This window comes from Rhopalosiphum maidis, chromosome 3 (assembly GCF_003676215.2).
Source record: "Rhopalosiphum maidis isolate BTI-1 chromosome 3, ASM367621v3, whole genome shotgun sequence".
Taxonomy (NCBI): Eukaryota; Metazoa; Arthropoda; class Insecta; order Hemiptera; family Aphididae; genus Rhopalosiphum; species Rhopalosiphum maidis.
Genome location: NC_040879.1, coordinates 66,392,365 through 66,419,187, shown reverse-complemented (window position 1 = coordinate 66,419,187; position 26,823 = coordinate 66,392,365). Strand labels below are relative to the sequence as shown.

General features: G+C 24.4%; 1 protein-coding gene across 9 annotated transcripts in view; it reads left to right on the top strand.

The window, feature by feature from the left end:
* Nucleotides 1–26,823, top strand: part of LOC113555796 (histone deacetylase 4) — a 51,510-nt gene that overhangs the window by 23,298 nt on the left and 1,389 nt on the right. For 2 of the 9 annotated variants that reach the window (XM_028188607.1, XM_028188608.1), the window contains exons 3-20: nt 9,482–9,547; nt 12,824–12,951; nt 13,670–13,777; nt 14,012–14,167; nt 15,620–15,696; nt 15,771–15,904; nt 17,076–17,189; nt 17,286–17,398; nt 17,466–17,597; nt 24,701–24,824; nt 24,970–25,253; nt 25,317–25,412; nt 25,481–25,601; nt 25,669–25,843; nt 25,909–26,138; nt 26,204–26,386; nt 26,457–26,620; nt 26,689–26,808. In XM_028188607.1, coding sequence (XP_028044408.1) covers nt 9,482–9,547; nt 12,824–12,951; nt 13,670–13,777; nt 14,012–14,167; nt 15,620–15,696; nt 15,771–15,904; nt 17,076–17,189; nt 17,286–17,398; nt 17,466–17,597; nt 24,701–24,824; nt 24,970–25,253; nt 25,317–25,412; nt 25,481–25,601; nt 25,669–25,843; nt 25,909–26,138; nt 26,204–26,386; nt 26,457–26,620; nt 26,689–26,808 — 2,525 coding nt within the window. Of the gene's footprint in view, nt 1–2,828; nt 2,886–9,481; nt 9,548–9,934; nt 10,134–12,665; nt 12,749–12,823; nt 12,952–13,669; nt 13,778–14,011; nt 14,168–15,619; nt 15,697–15,770; nt 15,905–17,075; nt 17,190–17,285; nt 17,399–17,465; nt 17,598–24,700; nt 24,825–24,969; nt 25,254–25,316; nt 25,413–25,480; nt 25,602–25,668; nt 25,844–25,908; nt 26,139–26,203; nt 26,387–26,456; nt 26,621–26,688; nt 26,809–26,823 lie in introns of those variants that run through there. The other 7 variants (XM_028188610.1, XM_028188609.1, XM_026960343.2 and 4 more) reach the window with 7 other exon arrangements.

Genomic DNA, 26,823 nt, shown 5'->3' with positions numbered 1-26,823 from the left:
TTTACGTTGTAATTCAGATATTTATAATTCTATCACTTAACTATTTTAAGTGAGTTTTGAAAGCTCTAAAAATAAAAAAAATATTAGTGAAAATATTATGTTAATACAAATAATATAATGTGTACTAATATTAATAACGTTAATATTTATAATTTACTCCACCAGATTTTTATGATTTATTAAATTCAATAGTTTGTGAATCACTATATTATTACTTTTATTTTAATAAGATGTCAATATAACGTAAAATTAACAATTTATAAATTTATTTTTTAATTTATATCCTAATTTTAAGTTTCAACTATACATTTTACATTACTATGGTAATACAAATTAAAGTAAACTGTCTAAATATTTTCTCTAAGTGGTTATGAAATATAAAATTAAACAAGTATCTCACTGGACAAAAGTTAAAATTATATTTTTACAAACATTAGCGATAATTTATATTTATTTGAGATAAATCAAACATTTCGAATCATTGGTCAATTCACGCGCTTTATCAGGATTCAGGACATAGTGTATCTTTGCTGCCATCAAATTTGTTGTCTGCTAATTTACACAATACATTGTAGTATCTCTTAACTGGTCACAGCGGCATCATTTGAGGAGGGGCAAGGTGAGCATTTACCCCTGTCTGATTTTAAAAGCAACCCGGGCCGGTGTCCGGTTTTTGCCATTTAACCATTATTATATTTTATTAATGAAAAAACATGATTATTTTTATAATATATTCAGAAAATATTTTACAGTCTAACTAGGTACTAAAAAATTATTGTCACAAGGATACATTTTTAATTAATTGATAGTTGGAATAAATTTATATTTAGACGTATGCGGGACGTGTATGTATGTTTTGTGTGTGTATGTGTTTTGTGAAGAAAAAGGAAGTAGGAAGACAATATTGTTGTACGGACAACAATAATAATAATTAATATCATAATCCCGTATAGTTATATTTTTAAAATCAACAAATTCTACAAATTTTGTAATTCTAAAAACAACAATCGATCGACACTCTTATTAATTATCCTTGATCTCGGTCCTCAGACTTCAGTTAACTTGCGACAGTCGTGCTTCACAATTCACAGTAAACTATTATTTTGTTAATTTAGTTCAGTTTCAGTAACCGCTTATTCTACATATATTAATTTTTTTTTTAACGCGTGTTTTCATTATTTTTTTGATATGGACAAAATATTTCTTAAAATAAATGAAATAGGTGGTGCGGCTAAAAACCATCGTGCAAAAAAAATAAAACTACAGAAAGTCGCCCAAGAATCAAAAACAATTACTGAAATGTTTAATAAACAAACTAAACCTGAACCAGTTATCAAACAATAAAAAATTAAAAAATAAATATAACATAAGATAATATTAATTTCTAAATTCGATTTTATGTACACATCTTTTAGATTGAAAAAAAGAGTATACCTACCATTTAATAAATTAATAATATTTTTCTTAATTAATAAAAATTGTTATACTTAATAGTTAACAGTTTTAATTGGTATAGGATTGTACAATTGTTTTTAAAAAATATTTGCTATTATATATTTGAAAATCATATTATTACCCAGTTAATAAAAAGGCTAGTAACAATTAGAGTAAAAAAATCTTATGAAATATAATTATGAATAAGTGAGGTGAGAATGGTAATTTGATAAAAATGTAAGTATATATTAGTTGGTTGCCAGTGAAGCGAACGGTTTTTTTTACCCGTTCGAGCTGGTCAAAACCTTTGCCCCCCTCTATTGAAAACTGAAATGACGCCACTGACTGGTCATAGTAAGAATATTAAATGTAGTATGTGTATTTGTTAACGGTGTATCATGTATCGTTTAGTCTTAATGTTAATCAAAATCTTCCGTTAATCATTCCCAAGGTCATTGCTATTGATGATATAGTTAAATTATAATTTCTATCATCTGAAATTTTAATATAAATCATTCAAGAATTTTGTGTGTAGACAGTTTCATGTATACTATTCAACCAAATTATTTTGTGTAGTTCTTGAGTTTACTTTCTAAATTAATTCAGTTTATTTACTACCTATATATTTAGGATATATAATAATTTTATATTAGTAATTTAAAGATTAGCAGCTAGGCTTTTCATTCTATCTTCTTATTATTCTTTAAGTCTCGAGATTTTACTATTTAAAAATACAGTAAGCTTATTGCAATATTAAAAAATCATTTAAAATAATAATAATAATCAGTTAATATTATTTAATTTAACCTTTTCAAAACGAAAGTGACTTATCAAATTATTATTTTAGATTGGTTGTTTTTATTGTGTATTATAATATATTTCATTAAGATAATTTTTTTATTCAAGACCTACTATCAATATATATATCACATAATATAATTGCATATTTATCTAAATGTATGTTTATAATCGATTTAATTCTACAGAGATGTTTTCATAAACATTGTACAATGATACCTATATGATTTTTAACCTAAATCGTACAATAATTTGTTAATATTTTGTTATTTGAAGGATTCAAAATTTACATCTATAATTATTTTTGATTTTTGTATTTTAAAATATTTTAACTACGGTATATTATAATATACCGTGATTTTAACTATTATTTTTCTTTTATTAACCGTAGTTAAAAATTTAAATCGTAACCCTATTTAAAGTAACTGTAAGAATATTAAAACAACGGTGTTGTGATTGGTTACGATTTTGTCGTAACTTTTTGAAATAGACATTTTATCGTCTTCATTTTTGGCACTTGACAAGGGAATGTCATCGTCATTAGTGGACGTAAAATAAATATAGTTTAACTTTGTTTTTATTTTATTTTTTTGCAGACCCAATAAAAGAAAAAAATCAATAAATTGGTGTGGTCTAGGTTTTAGAGCACTCAGGTAGACTTTTATTATGTAAACATATAATATTGTTTTCTAATCTAAATATTTATTTTTTTTAAGTATTTAGGGTATTTTTTACTACTGTTACATTTATATTAGTTTTTTTTCTAAGCTACATAACGAATTTCATAAATATTTTGAATTAAATTATAGACTATGTACGGACTCTAGTTGCGTGTCAATACGAAAAAAATTGAATAAATAAAATTCAAACCTTTTAAAATATTGCCCTTAGAAAATGAACAAATACCCTTTCTACAAGTCAAACTATAAACTACGAGTACATATGAATTAAATAATAAAAATAATAAATGATAAAGCCAAATGATTTAATTATAACGGTTTCATAACAGAAGTCTAGGTATTCATATAAATTCTCTAATCCAAAATTTGGACTACTACAATACCTGGCTATTCCTCAAGATGCTTTAAGCACATATATATATATTTAATAAATAAACGTTTTGAGAAGAATACATAAAGTTAATTATTAATATTTAATTCATGGAAACTATTAAAATTGCATATTGTATTAGCTGATAATTATATGAATATTTATTTTAAATGTTATAAAAAATCGGTTTAAAATTAAATTCGCCATTTTGATGAACTATTTCCTATAACATCGTTCCCCGAATATTTATATTATATAATAATTATATTTATTTTAAACATAATAATATAGTTAAATAATATACCTAGAATTTTTCTATAAAATCTGAACTTTAACCTTTCTCATTAATAATGCTTAATTTAAAAATAGATAACAGAAAAAAATATTTTAAGTTCGTCTTTGTGTTTTTGTATTTTAAATCTCAAACATTTATTATTAATAAAAATTATATATTTTAATAAATTATTATCGATGATAACCTTAGTAGTTTTTAAAGACAAAATTTAAATTATTTTATAACCTAATATAATTAGCGAAAACTGATATAATCTGTATGTTTATTCAGAGTAGATATACACATTTATTAGTACTAAGTTATTTATACTATGTATAATATTTTATTTATTATTTCAACTTGCAAGGGTAAATCATAAACTGTGCAAGTATAATGTAATTCATTTTATTTCATATTATAATTAAATTATGTACCTAATAATACCTCATGTTAAGTTTTCTCCAATAAACATAGTAGAACTTCCAATTAGTTTATTTTTTATAAATGTATAAACCTACTTATCTATCGGAAACAAAATAATTGATATAGGATTTTAATAAAATAAAAGTCAATTACATAATATCACCGCACTCGGCGCACTCAAAAACAATTGAATAAATTAACACACTTCTAAAAACCTTCAATTTATTTTTTGAACTTCACTAATTTCTATTTTATCAATTATGTATATTATATTAAATTATATTTAAACACAATAGGTACGAATGATATCAGTTGTTATTTCAATATTAATCCAATAATATCTTTTAGATAGTATAACGTTGTTTCATCAGGCCCTACAAATTATTTGTGTTTGATAAATTTTTTCTTCGATTGCTTTAACAGACAATTCGTTTTCTAATATATATTATTAAATTTATATTATTTAACTTTAAAAACAATTCATTTATAGATTTGTAAAAAGTTACTAATTTTTACAAAAATAAAAATATGTATACTATTAATATATTGATTACATATTGGTTATATACTTATACCTACTATAATAAGGAGTATCTTATTTTCTAATAGATATTCTATTCATATTATTATATTGTGGAAATAAGCTTTTAAATAATTATTATTTGATTTTTATTACTGTAGTTATCTCATTATTGTTATTCTCTATTATTTTATAACTATTTATTTATTCATTTATGCACTTGAAATAATTAGTATGTTCTATTATCAGTAATCAATAATCAAAGATGTATAGTGGCCTAACGGTATACCACTAGGTACCTCTTCTACTTAAATTGAGTAACATAAAATAACATTATTTTTAACAATTCTGTTTAATAATAAATAACTATCAACTATGGTGTCCTTAAAAAACAGAAAAAATACGTAATTAATAACGATTTTCATTAGTAATAATTTTGATAATATCCTCATTGAATGTCGACTTTTTGAAAAGGAAAGGAGGAATCTCTCTCGTCATACCCCCTTGTTGATAGCCTAAAACTTACATCAAGGCCCACACAACGCCAAAGCCACTTTGGAATTCTTACATAACTCAAAATCTGAACACTTCCTAATAATATTTAATAATTTATTTTATACCATTTGTATTATGATGTACCTATAACCCATAAAAATAATTTGCTTTTGTTATTAATACCAACTAAATATTAATGTTCGTTCAATGGTCATTGTTGTCTTGGACTCAATTTAATAATAAAAAAAATAACTCCGATAATAGAACTTTTGGTGAAAAACTTAAAGTGGATGAAAACCTATATAATACCTATTATGTGCGTTCATCGTAAAATATATATATAGCATAGACACCATTAGACATTAGACACCCACTGATAGATATTATAGATAGCAATGAGTATAGTGTGTGTATTAGTTATTCGCCGTTATAATTTGCTCTATTATTTTTTAATTAAATACAAATGTAGATTACAATATTACATTTATTATTTCTTATAACAGAAAATTACTTACAGGTAAACAGTGTTTTTGACTTTCAGAAAGATGTATTTTCATGGTTATGTCTTATGTCGTAGTCGCTACGACGTAGTTTAACAAATAGGTACCTAGATAACTTTGTTGATGTTATAGTAATAAATGATATACATGGGCTCCTTTACTATTACCAAGTGGGTCCTGATTAATCATTTACATGAAATTAAAAAAATTCATTGCGAATATATTATTTCTATTTTCTAATATTAATAATATTTAATTTATATTTCTCGTAGGGCAATTAATTTCCAATATTTTATTTGTAACTGGATAAAACATTAGCTGACAACTAAAGTCATGTATGATTTGAGAATATAATTAATTAAAGTTAATTGTACTTAATACTCGGGATTTTTATTTAAATACAGCTTTAATCAAAATATATTTTATGATATGTATTAGGTATAATAATTAAGTGTTGCTTGTTTTGTTCATAGAACATTAATAGGTAGTAATCAATCGTTATTTGATTTGTCTTTATGACTGTTGTGGGATATTTATAAATATAAAAATCATATGCAATACAAGTAAATATTTTTTTTACTCAAACTTAATATTTTTTTAAATTTAAAATATATAATTATATTGAAATATATTACATTTACATTATTATTTTGTTGTTGTTGATCGACTGGAAGAAGGTTTAATATAACTGTAATAGTGGGTTGCCGTGTAATTAAAGTTGGGAAATAACTGCTGGTTATTAGTTAGTTTTTTCCTTCGTTATAGACATTTAAACTGTCGAATAATCGAAATTATTCTATCTCCATAATTTAACTTTATTATAATAATCTGTGTTTTAAGTATTTTTAAGTTCAAGAAGGAATGTTTTATTTTTTTAAAACTGCACATTTTTATTAAAAATGATATTTCATAATTTATACGCTATTATTTATTATACGATTATAATCACTTTCAAATGTAATATGATAAATGATAGCGAATCTCTAAATTGGCACAATGACCTACCTAGTGATAAATGTTTGTTTATACTTCATTGCTACGTGTTAAAAATTATAATTTTATTTTTTTATTTTAAATGCATTTTTTTTACACTTGTTATAATTTTTATAGATCTTTTTTTTTACTTTTTAAGAAATATTTCATATTTATAAGAATTGCTACGAATAAATAACAACGTTGATATCAAATTATTTAATTAATTTTCTTAGATAATATTTAAATTAAATTTGTATTAAATCCAATCTCATTTAAGTATTTTCAGAGTATTACGACACTAATACGTGTATTTGCCGATATCTTTTAAGCTTCTAAAATTGTAATAAAAATTCATAATTTTTTTGTAGTTACTTAAAGAAACAATAATACAGTGCTTTTTGTAGAAATATTAAATATATTATGCTTTATCTCGTATATAATATATTTATTAATATTGAAAATTATGCTTTTGTTAAAGTAGGTATCTTATCCTCGTGAATTAATGCTTAAAATGTTTATGCACAATGTACTATGTAGTAAAATTACATTTAGTTAATCTAGTATTTGTATTTGACATGATGGTAATTCCAAACATGGAGTGGAGACGCAATAAACATTTTGGCTGTCCATAGATCGTTAGCAATCGTAACCAAGGTTTTAAATTAATAATTTCTCATACATCGATAATTTCATTCTAAACCAAAAATAAACAAAATTCGAATTTGATTCAACTTTTAAAATAAAACCTTAAATTAATGTATACAATTTTTTTTATTCAATGTTTTTATGATATGTTTGTAAGAATGGAGTTAAAGAAATCATTGGGAATAATGGATTTGGAAAATTTGATACGTTTTTTTATATTTGGATATATGTTTAATACTTTAAATTCAAAATGTTTATTTTGCATTTGTATACATTTAAAAAACTAATTTTATCTTTATGTTTTTTCATAACACACATTTTTAATTTGTTTATGTGCCTATACAATTTTACGGATAAATTTAACACAATTTTTTAAATTTTAGATTTTTATGCATGTTTTTAGTACATCGGTTTTATAGCCCTAGATAGTGATATAGTTAGTTAATGGGTCATTGTTATGGGTGTGTTAGATTTTAATTTAATAATATATTATTATATGTACAAAAAATGATTCGGAGTAGAGACGTATCAGAATATTTTAATGAAATCACTAAGTATAGTTTACAATATGTTTTTGCTATAGCTTTAATAGCTTAAATATAGTTACTTAAAGTCTATTTTACTACTAATGTTATGCAATGTTGACTAAATTTTTTCCAAAAACATTGCATTTATTGTGTTATTAGTATTTAATTATTATAATAATACTTATTTACTATAAATACTATGTATCTTAATATAAATCAACATATTTTGAAAATGTTGTGTATAGTGAAATTTATAATAAATTAATATAAGTAAAACTTTTAAGTCTCTACGAACAATGTTTTTGATATCACAATATAATTATATAATAAATATCGTTATTTAATGTTAAAATATACGTAATTTTGTTTAAATTTGAATTTTCAGTTCTATTTATTATACTTTGAACATTGTATTACATTTTTAAATCTTAACTTTAAAAGTTAAATATTTTATTACTTGAAGTACCTATTTAATTTTAGTTATATTGACATATTTTGTAAAAATTCTAAATTTCAAATGCTTATAAAAAAAATTAGGTCTATGTATTTTTTAATAATTCTACACAGGTATAAGAACAACTTAGGTATGGGATTTGTATTCATTTTCAAGAATTATAATCCAGAGAATAATTTTGTTTATTGTCATATTCGACATTTTTGTTAGGCAGTTTTGTATGATTTATGTACAAGTACGTACGTAAATATCATTTTATTATACTGGTCGCCGTTTTTTTTTAATAATATTTAATAACTTTTGACAACTATAAAATACTGATGTTTGATCATTTTGAGTGAAATGAGAATTGAATAGCGATTACCGAACTCCTTGTTTTTAGTTAGACCTTTAATTTTATGTGCATAATATGAAATAAATTATATAGGGAATGTAATAATATTTAACAAACGTCTGTGTTCCACCCAGACTGCAAGTCGAGTTTGACATTTAATCAGTCTTTTTTATAGCAATTAGACGATACTATTTCTAGTATAAGTATGGTAGGTTGTATTCATCGGGCTAGCCAGTAAGCGGTTCAAAGGTATAAATTATTTTTCCTCATTTTAAACCTTGTTGTTATTACTATTATTATTTATTACTAATGAAAAAACGATGCTTAACAATATACATTATTTTAGACCTAATAGGTCCTTAGTAGGTATTTTTAACAAAAACTGATAACTGTATTACAGTATATATTATTCTATTCAATAATAGTGTACATTTCTCGTTCAATATTTATCTCATTACGTATCCACTACCTGGTACACCTTTGGTAGTACATTTTTATATTTTTCCATGTTTATAAATTATAATATATTCATACTATACAGTATTCGTTGGTCTCAGGTTAAAATTTGTAACAAGATTACTAACTGTATAGTACTACTGTTATTACTATTAGTCATTACTCAATGTTTATACCGGTTTTAAACAAAGTGTTATATTTTGTCTTACGATGAAGATATCTTATTGTATATTATATAGTATTACTATATGCACTTTTTTAAGTTCTAAAGCGTTATATATTTTGATTTGATCGAATGCATTATAGATAAAATTAAGTTAAATTTAGCTTAAAAAATTATAGCAATAGATTTTATCTATTATTCACGTTGTAGTTTTTAAAATAATAATAAAGGTAATGGGTAGTTTTAAAAAAAAAATCATATGGTTTTGTTAGGAAAAACTCCCTTTCAGTTTGTATCATGTATTCATTAGTAATTAGGTACCATGTACCTAACCCACTATATAATGTTCTTAAATTAAATAGATAATTCCAAAAATCGAAACATCAGTAACGTTACACCTATATATAATATATTTTTATTATTTTTTTTTCAGACAACATCAAGTCAATTCGAAGTATAGAAATTAGTTCTGCGTTCACGCAACTATCGCAAAAAACAGGTTTGTCCGAAAATCGTTTATAATAATAATTATTGTGGATTAAAATTTGCGTACCATGCTCGTCGGAATCTCCCTTCCTCCTTCAGTATGCACACCCAACCAAATAACCCAACAACAAAGCGGCGCGGCCCCCGTCGGCACAATATATTATACTTTAACATATTATGCATATCTATATAGGTATTATTATTATTATTATTATTATATATTATGTACACTGCTGTACCACTTTTTCTCGGTTTTAGTTTTTTTTTATAAACATTTCGTTGTAATAGGGGACCGCCGCCGTCGCTGCGCTGCGCCGGCGTGTGGATTGTGTGGTAGGTGCAGCTAGTGAGCAATCGCACTGCTGTTTGAACGACACGTGCAGACCTCGAAAGTGTTTCACATATAACTATTGTGTGTACTTCGATCACAGTAAGTTGTCGCGTGTACTGAAATAATGTAACGTTTGTGGCGACGATAATTTTTCCGAAAAAAAAAAATCGTGGTTTTCAAATTGTTTTATTTCGTGATCGACTTGGGATTCTTTACTACCACTACGACATAATAATATCACTTATTATTATTCACATCTACTGCAGACGTACGGTTTGTTATCGTTTTAACGTGGGTCATTTTAATAGTATACGTTCTGGAACTGGGAGCCCCCTTTCGTACAAAACGTATTCAAGTACATTATTATATGATGTAATTTGTAGGTATATTATAATGCGATATGTAGAAATATTCATATGCGTTCAATTATGATAATTGGTAAGGAACTGTTTTCCCCTATTAACATTTCGATGTTATTAAAGGGGTCATAAGTTAATATTAAATATGTATATTGTGTATCGTTTTTGTGAAGCGTTACCTTTAGATCGTCATGCGTTTTTAAACTATACAAATAACATATGTGTATGTTTTGCGATGATTATGAAACATTTTACATAGTCTTTGTTTTACCGCACACTAATAAATTCGGTGGACGATTACATTTTATTATATAAACCGTCCAAATATTTGATTACAAAATGTAGACATGATTTAGTAGAAAAACAATTTGGGATTTTATGCGTTTTGGTAATTTCTTGCATATATTTTAGAACATATTATGTTTACTAAATGTGTAGTAAGTATAGCATTTTAGATTCGTTCATTTTTTAAGTACCAAAAGATTAAAGGATTAAATATATTTTTTTAACAAGGAAGTTTTGATAGTTGATATATTTATATTAATCATCTAAAAAAATTATAATTAATTATCTATAAACATGTAATTATTTTATTGCCGAATAAAATAAATCATACAATCTAGAAATTTGTTATAGTGAAGATGCGCATTACATTTTATTCGGTTTTTTTTTAAATAAATTGTTATCATGTGGCCCGTTAAAAGTATTATATTATAAACTCTAGTATTCAATTTAATTACCTTAAAAGATAGTTAGGTACGAGGCATTCATTATAGTTGTATACATATAATATGGCAGAGGTCAGAACACTAGGATTGTGTTTTATAACTCTGTAAAACATTTATATTATTAAAAATATTTATGTTATGTTTGATAATTATTATATAGTAAAGACTCATTTATTATTATTTATTAATATAGGTTGTTGCGTCTTATCCTCATAATAAATAATAAACTGAATTTACCGCGTAGATAAGTGTAGAGTTAGTTATCACTGTTATCATTCTAATTTTCTAATTTATCAACTGTTCATGAGGAAATGTTAGTATTGTATTAACTTAAGTAATATAACGTGTTTAAATTAAAAAATATTACAGTATAACGTTTAATTATTCTATGAAAAAAAATATAATTTAAAATTATTTAATGAATGCAGTTAATAAAATAATAACGTTTTCAATAAGGTAATTTTTAAATATTTTATACTATTGACGAAATATTTCATTTCAATTAGTATATATATTTTCGCAGTGTTATGTATTTAAGTAATCCTAAAGAAGAGTAGATTTTTTTTATTCTTAGTGTAATTTAAATGAAATTAATATACGTTGCATGTATAATTATTATACCCTGAATAAAGTACTCAAGTACATAGTGTACTTTATTATTGTTTAAAACAGAGCGTCTCGTCATATTTATCTCCAAAAAGTACAACATTTTATTTTTATTATTATTTGATATAACCAATTTAAAGACTATTTTTCTGAATCTTATTTCTATTGAATTATATAAATTAAAAATATTATTCACAGATTTCAATCGTAGTAATATCCTATAAATATATACTATATAGTAGTATATATATATTTAGTATACGTAAATAATATATAATACATTACATTTTTTTTTGAAGATCTGATAAATTTATCTTTTTAACCCTTTTTAGTATAATAAGTACATCACTAGGCATTAAAGTTTTAAAGGGTATTTTATCATTGTTTCTGTTATCTAAATTAACTTTCATGAACAATTTTATACTTATGAAATCGAAAAAATTTATAAAAATTTATAAAAAAAAATTAAATGATAATTAAATGTACATTATTTTTGTAAAATATCTCGTTTTAACCTTTTATTTGTTTTTGACTTTCATGATGATTTTTAAATATGGACTTTTGTACTTTTAACTCTTTAAATTAAAAATTAAAACATTTTTAGTATTTTAAAAGGTACAGTGACCAAATTTTAAAATATAAATATATATATCATCGTTTTAAAACCAATACATTGATCAAAATAGAGGGGCACTTTGTATCTAAAATTATGGTAGTTTCATTTTCAATGAAAAGTTTTAATTATTCTGAATAGTAATGTTTACTTTAATTTCTATCGGCGAAAATTTTATGTCCATAATCAGGCGCGAGTGCCGATTACTTTAACTTTCTTTGTTCATAATAGTAATTACGGATCAGAATGGGATCAAATGCATGTTTTGAATTCTACAATATTATAAAATCAATAGTCAGGCATCAAAATTTAATATTTTACGATGATTGATAAAATAAGACAATATCAATGTATGACGTAATATAAATAATATCAATTATCATCCAATCAGCATCAAAAAACACTTTCCAGTAACGCCCTCCTTATCAAAACTGGCTATAAATTATAACAGAGAACAAATAGATAGCTTATTTAATATAAGCAGCGGTAGATATTAAATAGTCGTGTGAAGATGAACATCAAAAAGTGTCTAAAATCTAATATAGGAGGTCAGATTAAAAACTATTCGATTAGAGCAGTAATAATTTATTTGAATTTTGAAATTATTTTCATAGTTGTAAATATAACCAAATGTTAACTTTATTGTATTTAGAAATGACTCGTGAATCAATAGTGAGCAGTTACAATACTGAAGATGCGTTGGGGGACAAACCTTTGGAATTAGTTCGACCTACTAATCACGTCCACGAACACAACACAATACATCATCAAATATTGGAGGTAAAATTAAGTTTTTTATCATTATAAAGTTATCGAGAGTAATATTAAATTATTATAAAATTAATTTCTTATAGTATTTTCCATTTTTATCGAAGTCTAATTTAAATATTTCTGATATTTACATAACAATTATTCACCTTTTAGAAATATTAAATTTGATAATTTAAAATAAAGTGTATAGTATAGGTAATTTTTGTTTTTATATTTAATTGGTATTATATTATGCATTATGTAACAAAACAGTGAACTAAGTTTTCAATAACATGGCAAAACCGCAAAATGATTTATTATAAAAAAAAAAAACTACTTTAACAATATAAATTAAATTAAAATATAATTATTTCATAATGCATATTTTATGACAATATTTACACATATCACAAAAGTAATTATTTTATTTAATACTTATATAAAAATCTAATTTAAATTGACATTATATAATCATGTTTTATTGGAGTTTTACAAATTTTTAATGTTAAAAATAGTTTACTTTATAATATATTGCAAATTATTAATACACTTACATATGATACATTTCTGTTAGAAAATTCAATGTGCCCTATAGGTATTGACTAAATTCATTTAAATTAACTTAATGTTCTTTATTTTCATTACTATTTGTTAAATTAAATATAATTAAAAACTTACTGTATTTTTTATTTATCTAGATAACTTAAAAATATATATATATTCAAATATGTATAATTTATAATTTTAGTTAAAAAAGCAACAACAACTTCAACAACAATATTTATTGGAACAATTCCAAGCTCAACAACAACAATTAGCCGAGCAACATGAACAACAACTCCGGCAACATCTTAAAGTAAAATATTATTATATAAGAAAAAAATATTAGTTTGCTATTCAATAAAAGAATGCTTAGGTAAATTTTATCAACCGACTTAATAACCTGTTGAATAAAAGATTTGAACTGTCATCTTGTGTTTGCTATTGTTATACATTTTATGAGCATAATATCTGTATTAAGTTACAAATGTATACAAATAGTTCATAGCGTGTTCTTGATAGACGAGGATCTTACATAAATAATGTATAGACATGTGTTATGCAGGATTTATGGGAAAAAAAACGGGAACTTGAAGAAAAAGAACAGCGTGAAAAAAAGGAAGAAGAAAAATTGGAAACCATAAAAAAAAAAGAAAAACATGAACAAAGTGCTATTGCGTCATCCGAAGTTAAACAAATTTTACAGGTAATATAAATAAATAAATTTAATGATGGATATTTAAATACCAATTTCTAATTGGTAATTTCAAAATTACAACGATTTGCATTAAACATAAAATTAAAATATTTTTCACGAATCAAAAGTATTGTAATGAGATTTATTTACGCTTAATATTTTCTTATAGCTTTTATATTATATAGTATTAGCGTGGTTAAGGTTTTTTAATTGTATTATAGTATTATATATTTTTAATGTTAAACCACATTTTAAATATTGAATTTAAGTATTACATAAACATAATTAAAATTAAAGTTAAATTTTAATAAAAGAACCGGCATAAGTCTAGTTTACAATTCATAAAAATGGATTATTATACGTTAAAAATGTGTATTAGTTGGCTGTTTTAGTATAAAAGCTATGATCAATATTATTATATTTGAAAAATAATTTTGATAAAAGTTCGCCGATTGATTTACTGAAAATATGTTTAAATATTATTACAACACGTGTACTGCCTACTTGACGTTTTCTTAGATTCTCTGGTAAAGTTATGCAAACATTTAAAAAAACAATAACCATTACTTGAGTCGTTTGTAAAATTTTAAATATACATAGGTTCTGCATGACATTTTTAACTTATAATAATTATTATACCGCAGTAAGTATTACTGATCGCGGACATTTGTGTAAAACAAAATGATACCTAATTACGCTTTAAAAATAAAATAATAATAAAATATAAACTTTGCATTATTATATTATGGAGATAGCAGACGTAACAAAAATGTTTTATATTATTAAACGTTAATAATCTTATATTTTAGATATTTAATATAGAATTAGCTAAATAATTTTTTTTTAGTTCAACTATTTCGTGCATATTATGTTTGAAATACTTACTTTAAATCATAATCATATAATAATTTAAAATCAAAGTCTGCTTTACCTTACACTTCTGTATCAGGTAAAAATATAATTATATTATTATATAAATAGTTGTGATAAATATCACATTATTCAAAATTAAATTGAAATAATAACTACTGAGTCATATTTTATCATATGTGTGCCATATTAATGTTATTATCGTGTGTACAAATATAGTTATTATTTATTATATAGTATTTAAAAACGTATGATCATTTCAGAGTTAAAATACCTTGAGAAACGTTTTATAACGCCCACATTTATTTATTTTTTTTTTTTTTTGAGTTAGGGGTATCAATATGCCATAATACTAATACCAACTAGATAAAATACAATTACTAATACAGTAATACCTTCCATTTGTCCGATTACCTATATAACAGCGATAACTATTGAATGTAAACATAGACATCGGTATAAATTCGGAGACCTTGTTAATATATTTATTGAAATTGAATATGAACGACTATTACAATTTTCATAATGAATATCTTAAATTGTCTAGTTTAGTTTTTTTTTTTTATTTAGTACATCCTTAAAATTGTCTAGGGGTTTCTGCTGAGTAAAAAACATCGAGAAGCAGCATCAAGCAGTTCTATACAATCCCAACAATCATACCCTAGTTGGTTAGTACTTGAGTTAAACATTATTTTAAATACACTAATGTTTAAGTATTTAAAATGCTCATATTATTTTATAGGGGAATCTTACAATCTCAGCAGTCGGAACCTAACGTAATGCCTAGTAGTTTAAGTCCATCGTCTAGTGGGTCAAATATTACACCATATAGATTTGTCGGACGGTACGAAGAAGATTTCCCCCTAAGAAAAACAGGTATTTATATTTAATCTAATAAAATGTAGCTTTTTTAACATCCTTCATTGTTTTAATAATTTTTAAAAATATAATGCGCTAAATACATTGAAACACCTATTTTATGTTTGTTTATTTTTATATCTGTCTTATATATTTATAAATTTGTAATAATGCAGAATCATAAAGCAAAATACAAATAATACTTAAAAATTAAACTATAAAGGAAAATTTGAAATATTCCAATGTATTTACAATGAAAAAATTTAGATGACTGAATTGCGTGGTTTAATTCGTTTTAACTGAAAAATACGATTAATTAAATTGTTCGTAAAATAATAGTACAATCTATAATTATTGATCGTCAATTAAATTTTCTAGTGATATGGAAATTGTAATTTTGTTCGTTGAATACTAGCTATTATACTTCTCCTACAATGTACTGATAAAAATAATTAAATATGACTGTGGATAGTGGTATAATTACATGTATTAAACATTTGATTTTTTTTGGATTATTTTAATTTTTTCTTAAATTTGTTTAACAGTTTAAAAAAAAATTCATAACTGATTTTTATGAGATTTGATACAATAAATTTTATAACATATGATCTTATAATTACATATACATTTTAATATTCAAAGTAATTTACAAATGATTCCGTAGGCGAAAAAACCACTTTATCAGTATAAGAGAAGATAATTTGAAAACTAAATGTACAGACTAACCTACACAGCAATGAAGACAATATTTTTATTGTATCGTATCATTTTAACTTTTTCAATTTTAAAACAAATTTGTATCTTAATAATATCAAAAATAAATAAATAAAATTCTATGGCATTGAATAGAAAATATTGTTATCTGTATCGTATCATGTACTCGTAAATTTGGTTCCCAACTATGACTGTTGCCCAAGTAGTCTTTCGTTTAGGAAACAAACAATTTATTGAAGTGTGGTGTCATCTAAAAATATTTTTAAAATTAATTGTTTTTTTAACCATCTAAATAATTTGTTATATTAACCTATAATGATGACAACGTAAATAGATAATAACAAACTTGTTATGCCTTTTAATTACTTTAGTTTTTAACATAACGTTTGTTTTCTTTTTATCCACTGACCACTTTCCTAACTTAAGTGTGTTTTTTTTTGTTCCTTTTGTGTGTTGAAAATGTTATTGCATGCAGCGTCCGAACCGAATTTGCTCAAAATCAGATTGAAACAACGCATGTTCGACCGACGTAACAATCCAATCGCACGGCCCAAAGAAAGATCCGGCAGCAGAGTGTCTAAGCTCGCAAGTACCGTACCATTTTACTAATAAAATATTTTTCCCTTTCAATACTAACCTCATAATATTCCATCATCAATTTTACACTCCTGTCTTTATTTTTCAGTAGAGACGTCGCCTTCAGGTAGCACCCCCGGTTCTGGACCTAATTCACCTCCTATACTCATATCAAATTGTCGAAACTCGCCTTCAACTGGAGCCACTACTCCAATTAAAGAAGTAAAATACACATTTCCCATAAGAATTAGTTAATTAAGATTTTACGTATTTTTTTTTATTTTTTAAGGAAGGAGAAATTTCATTTGGCCATATGTCTAATAATAAATCAGACCAAAGCAGTAGTGTTGCTGATATATCTGCATTATATACAAGTCCTTCGATGCCTAATATATCACTAGGTCGACCACCATCAAATTCGGTAATTAATATTTTAGTACGATTAAATATTTATAAATATAATCTAACCATCATTATAAATTGAGTTAACTCACGCCTGAAAAATAAAAATAAATTAGTTAGGTGTGAGTCGTAAAAAACACTATTGGTTGTTTAACATACTAATATTATGTTGTTAACTTACATGATATATTACATATCATGTTTTATATATTTTATACTATATATTACAATATTAGGTACCGCACTGGCTAACTAACAAATAGAAAAAAAAACATTTTTAGAAAAAAAGATAATCTTGATTAAATTTATTATTATTATAAATTAATAAACCTTCACAAACCCTAAAATAGTTTTAACTGCTCCAAGATAATTATTTGTTTAAGTTAAGCCTCTCTTATATAATACAACATTTTTATTCAAAACGTTTAAATATAATCACTTAATAAGTAATAAAACATATTATAACAATCGATTGTTTCTTATAATGTGTTGTCTCAGTCTTACTAACGCATAACATACCAGTTTTTACGTTAAGCAGTTTCAATTGTGTATTGTTAGCCTAAATATTTGATTAAATTAAATTATTATCAAATTTAGAATAAAAATTATTTTTGTTTTTTCGATATTTTAAAATAATAAAACATAAAAGTTCGTAGTACTCGAACATTAGATATTGTAAATAACTATCAAGTATAGAACACATAATAATGTCTTTATCTTTAGACTTAAAGTTTGACAATAAGTTCGATCTAATTTTGAAGCTAACCTAACCACACATAAACTGCTAAACGCAAATGTTCTGTTGTCTCATTGGTAATCTAGAGACAACATTCGGGCACGATCTGCAGCGATTAAATATAAATATATATTATTAACATACCGTAGGTATAGACTGGTGTCGCCGTTTTACGCCACCACAAATTTCAGTTTTTATATTTTGGTAATCCCTGCAGGTTGTATGAATAATTAAAATATTATATTGTAGATCACACACGTACCTACCTAGATAATATGTTCACAATACATGCGGCAATTGACAATTAAATTAAAATTTTACCACACAGTTTGATCTTTTATTGATTTTACGGATACCTATTATATTTTAATTTGTGTTGAAATTTGTGAAAAAAGAGTACACATTTAGCACAATAGAAAGTATAATTGAGAGTAATCGTGGTAAAAAGCAGTTGATTTTAAATAATTTTAAATTTCGAATTGGTTAGTGTAATAAAGAATTTATTTGTTGGCGGTGAACAACTAATAACTGTACTAAAAAAGTCTATATAAATGAAAGTAATAAAATTATTAAAAATACAAATACGCCCTATCACAATCGTGATGAATATTGAAAATATAAGTGATAAATACAGCATATAAAAGAAAAGCTATTGAAAATATAAGTACGTACAAGACCAAAAAAAATTATTTGAACTGAAATCGCGTAAAATAATAATTCATCAGATGTTATTATCTCAGATATTTATAGACTCAGCAAAAATTCTAAGAAAAACGACGCAAAATTCTACTAATATAGTTGTTGGTTGTTGCTCATAAAGTCATAACATACTTAATTTAATTGTCATGAAAACCAAATAAAATGAAAACTTTTTATTGATTAATGTGTAGTAACGAAAAAGAAAACATAGTAATATTTCCATGTGATACAAGTCTTAGATTTTTTTAATTTTTATCAATTATTGATGGTATTTACGGAACTTTCGATTATTGTGTTTGTTTTTTTTTTTTTTACAATTTTTTTCAATTCATAGATATTTAAATGGTTACTAATTATTACGTTCCATTAATTGTTTGCTTATTAGTTATTACCAAAAAAATGCAAAGACTTGGAGTACATTTTTTCTCCTCCCCCCCCCCCTTAAGTAACTGTTGACTTTAAAAAAGCTATATTTAATGCGGTTTCTGAAATGTGACCGTAAACCTATATTTCAGGATATCGGTTTCATTTTACTCAATCTTGGTACCGTAAAATACAAGAAATCATCTTATCGAGTATATTAAAAATTATGTCATCTGGAATTGGTTAAATGGTTACATAATACAATTGGCTTATTATTTTTAAATCCGGAAGACGTAAACGATTGTTTCGTTGGCGACTTTATGAGCGAATGTTCGATTGATGAAAGACTACAAAAATGTGCCGGCTATTTCACAGAAACATGTACTTCTGAACTTACCCGCACAACAAATGCCTGTGAATCATTTCATGCATAATGCATATTTTAAAAATAATTTTTATAGACATTCGTCGTCTATTTTCCAATGGTTAAATGTTTTAATCAAAAAAGTGCAAACTGACGTTTATTGTAAATTAAGAAACACCATGAAACCAAATTTTAAAACACACAAAAAAAAAATAGTGTCAATTGAAATCTGCCGTTATACATTTATAAAGTCCATAGCGTATTACTATAAAAAATAATAAGGTTTATGAAATACAATTATTTTAAATGTTGACTTGATTCTTGTAATAGCATTATACAATAAAAGAGTATTTATTTAATGTTTTTTACGAACAATAATTTAATAATCAATTACCTAATTATTTTTTTATTTTAAAATCATTGCCAATTATCAATAACTTCACATATTTTCATAATAAAGAGTTATCAAAATATAAAAACTGAAATTTGTGGTGGTGGAAAAGTGGATTGTCCATATAGACATTCTAAGTATTATTATAGTTGAATAATCTACGGGTAGTTATTTTATAAATTGTTAAATAATCGTAAAATTATATAATAGTATTATTAAGTCTATAAAATCGTGCATAATCATATGACGAATCATTGTTTTGTCAACTTCAATTTTGGTTTTATTTAAATTTGCCCCTAAGAATTCTTAAATTGGAATAAATGTACCAAAATGCTAGTATTTTCAAATATTCTATTAAATTAATTTCAATGCTATTAATTTTACGATTTCGATTAAATATGTTAATTTAACTGGTGTTTGGTTCTAAATGGTAATGTCAATGTGATTATAGATAAATATATACATTATTGATACATATCAATATATGCTGTATTGAACGGTTAACGCTAAGTAAAATTTAAAAACAAATTAAATGTTTTTTGTAATAATTTTTAAATATCGATCAAAGACTTAATTTTAGTATCATTATTTAGTAGGTACACCTATAATTAATTATACTGAAAGTTGCAGACTTGTATGAAATGTTACATATTTATGATATTTATTTGATAAAAATAAATACAATTTATACCTTTTTTTTTTTTAGGAGATAGAACTATTTTAAACAAACTAAGTAAAATTCTAAGGTATTGCTATTCTTGCTATAAGTCACCCTGGTTAGGTTTATATGATTTTTAAACATTTATACAATTTCGAAATATAAATATAAGATATAATATAGTATAAAATTTTGTTTTATTGAACATTTTTAGGCATAATTATTTCAACTATTTTATAACCAGACCTACAAAAAACTTGTTTTAAGTTGCATCAAACTTGTTTTTTAATACCTTATTTGTGATAATTTTGACGATTATATATTATTTATATATATTGTTTTTTAACATTTGGAAATCACGAGTTTTTTTATGTTTTGTTGATAAATCTTTTTCCGTTATACTATTTGGTTAATGCTTTGTACATTAAAAAATAACAGAATTCTGGTAAAATAAAGAAAATGCTTATCATATATTCAGAATGATTTTTTAACTTAAGATACTCAATATTTTGAAAAACGTCAGTTTTTTTATCAAATTAAAATTATTAAAAAATATTTACTTTTTTGAATCATATATTTCATATTTCTAAGTAAATTATTTTTTAAATTATTCGACGTATATAAATTGAATTTTAAACAAGTAGTAAATTAGTAATAACTTTAAATTTCCAAATCCTTAACATTTAATAGTGTTAGTAGTTAAAAAATTTTTTATTTTCGTCTATTAATTATTTGTCTGGTTTAGACTTGGCTATTTTTATATATTGCATTTATAATATTATACGTATTATGTCTATGTTAATAATCTTAAAAGTTGTTAAAGCATAAATTATGACTGAATAATGTTTAAAAAAACCACCGTTGACTAATAAATAGATAGTTATATTTATTTTAATTATAAATTATACATATCAATTTCTCTTTAATAAATTTAATCATGTTGTACTTGATATTTTATATTTTTATGATTACAACAACGTCATAATTTATAAATATCTTTTAATCTATTACTATTTCCGCTCTCTGAATATTTAAACAGTTAAGAGGATGTCAGCGTACTATTTGTTTTCTCTCTGACGCACTTACAAATTAAAGTTCATCAGACCCAAATATTATGTTGTTAGCTTTAATATTACAGTCTATTGATCTAATATCAAACTTCAAATTCAGAACATTATCTGTGTTTCGTGTTTGTTCATTGACTGTTATAATAATATTTCGACTTTTCTGTGATAGTAATTCTACTTTGTAATATTGTATTATTTTACATACTCATAACTTAATAAAATCCTTTCATAAAATAAAATATCATAAAATTGATCAAAAACATTTAACTATATACATTTAATTTTGAGTAGTCTGTACATAAAAAAAAAAAAAAATAATTATATTATTGAAATTATTTCATGTGAATTAACTTCATTAGATCAAGAATTCGACATAAAACCGTTCGTGTAAATGTAATAAAAACATATTTTATCATCAGAATAGGTCATCATTTTTAAGTTTTGACACACTCAATCTCGATATCTCATTATTTACTCATCATAAATTAAACAATATCTAAATTTACTATAGAAAAACACACACGCATACACGACCATAGGTCATTTATAGAGATAACATTTTTATACTCATATTCAGATATTCTAATATGTTTACACGGTAATCCATTTAGAAGTGTTTACACTCATTAATTCGAAATGTTTTAACTCTTTTAAAAACTTTATTTTTCATACAATTTGAAGTCATTGAAAAACAACTGATATTTTTAATTTTATGTTTCGTATCAAAATATTTTTATAAATACATCGATACATTATAATACAATTTTGAATGAGTAATTAATTATTTATAAGTATTTACTATATACTAATTAACTAGGTACTCGTATGAAATTCGATTTTTTATAACGAAATACTACTTAAAAAATATAATTAAAAAAAAATATAAACTTTTTGAAAAGATGTGGATATTTAAATAAATCATCTTATATACTCATAATAGATTATGTGATGGTAAATCATCCATCGATAAAAAAGATTAATGTTAATAATGTTCAATAATATTTTGAAGAATGAGTATTTTCAATTTATTCATGTCTACTAACAACTATTCTTGATGACATTTAAATGTATCAAACCTGAATAAATAAATTGTGTTTATCTTGAAAATATGACTTAATATACCAAATGTTCAAAGTTCAAAGTAAAAATAACTTAATTCAAGTAAAATATTTAAATAAATTTATTTTTATTTATTAATCACAAATCTATAATGTAAATAAAAAATATTTTTCTTTGCAATAGAGGGTTCTATTTAAAAAAAATAATAAATGTTTTCTACATTACATAATAACATAATTATTATACATCCATATTAAATACATACATAACAAAATAACATTTGGTGGTGCTACCCCTAGAAATTACACTAAATGTAATAAATATATATATACATATAAAGATAAATTAACGATATCCTGATATACCAAGTATTATACTCATACTCAATCGAATCTTTTGATAAATAATTTTTTATTTGTTAACAGACTGTAATTATTTTTTTACTGTTACATGTGAATCATGTGATAATAAAATACAATATACTGATTATTATATCGTCTACTCTTTAATAAAACACTTGTTTTCCCGATTTTATGTTTCAATCTTTCACTTTATTACATCAAGTTTATTTGGTGTCTTTCAAAATTAACGGATCGGGTAAGTACATTGGTATTACATGAAACATATTTCATGTAAATACAACATCAACCTGAAACAATTGTTAATTCTTAATTAAAACAATTACTTCATTGACTCGTAAATTATTTATTTTAAATTTTATATTGCTTATTTTTAATTGAGTATTAAATACTAAAAACTGATAAATTATAAGTAAATTAAATTTGTATAAAACCGTTCTAGATTTTTGTGATTTTAATTTGTTTACTTATTATCACTTTTTTGGGAAAATAGTTTCAAATAACCTATATGTTGATTAGAATATTTATTACAATAGTAGAAAAACTTTAAGAGGTATAATTTTTATTTTAAGTTTTGATTGTTTTGAAGGATATTACAAATAACTAAAATAATTCAAATAGCACATTAATTTTTAAGTTAAAATATTAAAAATAAAACATTTATGGTTTTGATCAAGAAATTAAAATTTATTTTTTAAATTATTTATTTGTATTTTACCTAATCTCTAATCTAATGTATACATATAAAATCATGAAGGAATTTAAAATGTATTATATTATATTAAGGCGAGTTGGACTATATCAGAATAACTAAAGTGAAACATCATTTTATTTTGTATATTACTTTAATTTAAAATTACATATACATGTACAAGACTTATATACTTAGGTTTTTTAATATTTATAGGATATATTGATTAATTTTTTTTTTTTTTGTATGATGTTTCAATACATTCTGAGTAGTCTAGAGAAGTTAGGTCAGCCTATTTCTTATAAGTTAATAAATATACTCAATATTAAAAACAATAGGTCTCTATTTAAAATAACTTATCATAGTCCAAAAGGGCAAAAACTTACACTCCAGTACTCTACTCTCCATAAATACTTTATTCAATCATTTTTTTTTTTAGAAAATTTTGTGTGATAAAAAAACTGATTCATAATATTATTAAGCTCATTTTGGAAGAAACTTTTCAATACTTAAAAAAAATTCTGATTTTTAAAATTATTTTATTTTAAACAAATAAGGTCTTTAATATTGTCTTTATTTAATGGTTCACTAAAATAGAATAGACTATTAGGCTATTTAAATGTTTAGTTATTATTTATACAACCTTGCAACTTCAGCTTTATAAAATTATAATATTTATTATGTATAAATATATTGTGTATTTCCAATTTTCAATCTTAATTTGATATATTTTAGGACGGATCAAAATTGTCATCTGTTTCGGAAGCTGAAGTTCGTGCTGCATTTACTGCAAGATTAGGTGCACCACTCACTGGTCAAATGTTATCAAGTACATTGCCATATTATCCTACGCTTCCAAGTAATTATTAATTTATCATACTGATTTTCTAGATCTTTAAAACTAAAAAAAAATATATCGAGTACCTAAATAACATTTTATTAAATTTATTGGGTATTTAAATATATTTTATAGTGCATATTTAAAATTCGTATTGATTATATAGTACTGGATACATCTCAAAGTTTCATTCAAAAACAAATGCGAAGTCTTGAGTCCAGACAAACTACTACTACTCCAACATTTCATCCTGCGCCTATTACTGACACTCAAGTGGCACATGCTAGATTGAATAAAGCTGGACACAGACCACTGGGTCGTACACAATCAGCACCACTACCTCTAGGACATCCAATGTTGAATAGCACTGTACCAGGTCAACAACTAAGTGTTCATTATGAAGATTACGAATTACCACTTCAACAACTTAACTCGCACTATTTGAAACAAGTATAGTTTTTTTTAAATTTTGAAGAAAATATTTTTGTTTATTAATATTTTAACATTTTTTAGCAAATTCGTAATACTGTTTTGACTCGAGCTGGAAGTAGAGCACATTTGGCTAATAACAGTAGTTTAATAAATGAAGACCAAGAAGATAATGCAAAGGTTTGTAAACATAATATATTATGTACAAAGTTAAATCTACAGATAAAATAATGTATTTATAAATATAGGTGATTGATTTGACTGGTGGTCCAAGAACATCAACAGATAATGGTTTGAAAAATAAAAGTCAGACATTTTTACAACAACAACGTGACCTAATGATGCGACAAACCTCTCAATCCAATGATAGTGTGTTAATTTGTGTATAATAATGTATTTATATATTTTTGACTAAACATTTTGTTTTATTTTACAGTTTCACTTTTTGCAAATCGAAATACACATGTTACTCTTCCTTTAGTTAGAACATATTCCAGTCCTTTAGATGCAACCATAAGTACAGGAGGCATTAACTCTGACACATCAACATCATCATCATCACCATACCTTTCATCTACTAGCCTTAATTCTTCTGGCACTAAACTATCAGGGTGAGTGCCTTCAAATAAATACATTTTTATTGCTATATTAAATATTAATTTGTTTTTACATCTAGAAGTCCACACCGACCTACTACTGGACTAGCATTTGATAGCTTGATGTTGAAACATGCTTGCAAATGTGGCAACAATGCTATACATCCAGAACATAGTGGACGGCTTCAAAGTGTTTGGGCTCGACTGATTGAAACAGGATTAGCTAGACGGTGTTATAGATTGAGACCACGCAAAGCTACAATTGAAGAATTACAAACATGCCACTCCGAACCACACACTCTTTTATTCGGTTAGTTTTGTAAAACCTATTTTATTTAACTAATTATTTAATATTTATTTGTATTGTTTTATTAGGTACAAACCTTGCGAGTCGCCAAAAAATGGATAGTTCTAAATTAGCTGAATTGCCTGTGAAAGCATTGGTACGATTGCCTTGTGGTGGATTAGGTGTGGATTCTGATACTACATGGAACGAATTGCATACAGCTCCAGCTGCTCGAATGGCTGTTGGCTGTGTTATTGATTTGGCATTTAAAGGTAATACAAATTTTTATTTAAAAACTTTTTTTTTAATTATTGAAAATGTATCTTACAATTTTGTAAATAGCTGCCTTGGGTGATGTAAAAAATGGTTTTGCTATTGTTCGTCCACCTGGCCATCACGCTGAAGCTAATCAAGCTATGGGATTTTGTTTTTTTAATTCAATTGCTGTTGCTTGTCGTCTATTACAACAAAGGCAAGCTGTACGACGTATACTTGTTGTTGATTGGGTATGTTGACTGTATTTATTTATTGAACAAATATCTTTTATACTAATTTTTGTAATGTATTGTTATAGGATGTTCACCACGGTAACGGTACACAACAAATTTTCTATAATGATAGAAGTGTTTTATATCTATCCATTCATCGGCATGATGAAGGTAACTTCTTTCCAGGAACCGGTGCACCTGGTGAGGTAAGTATTTTAAAA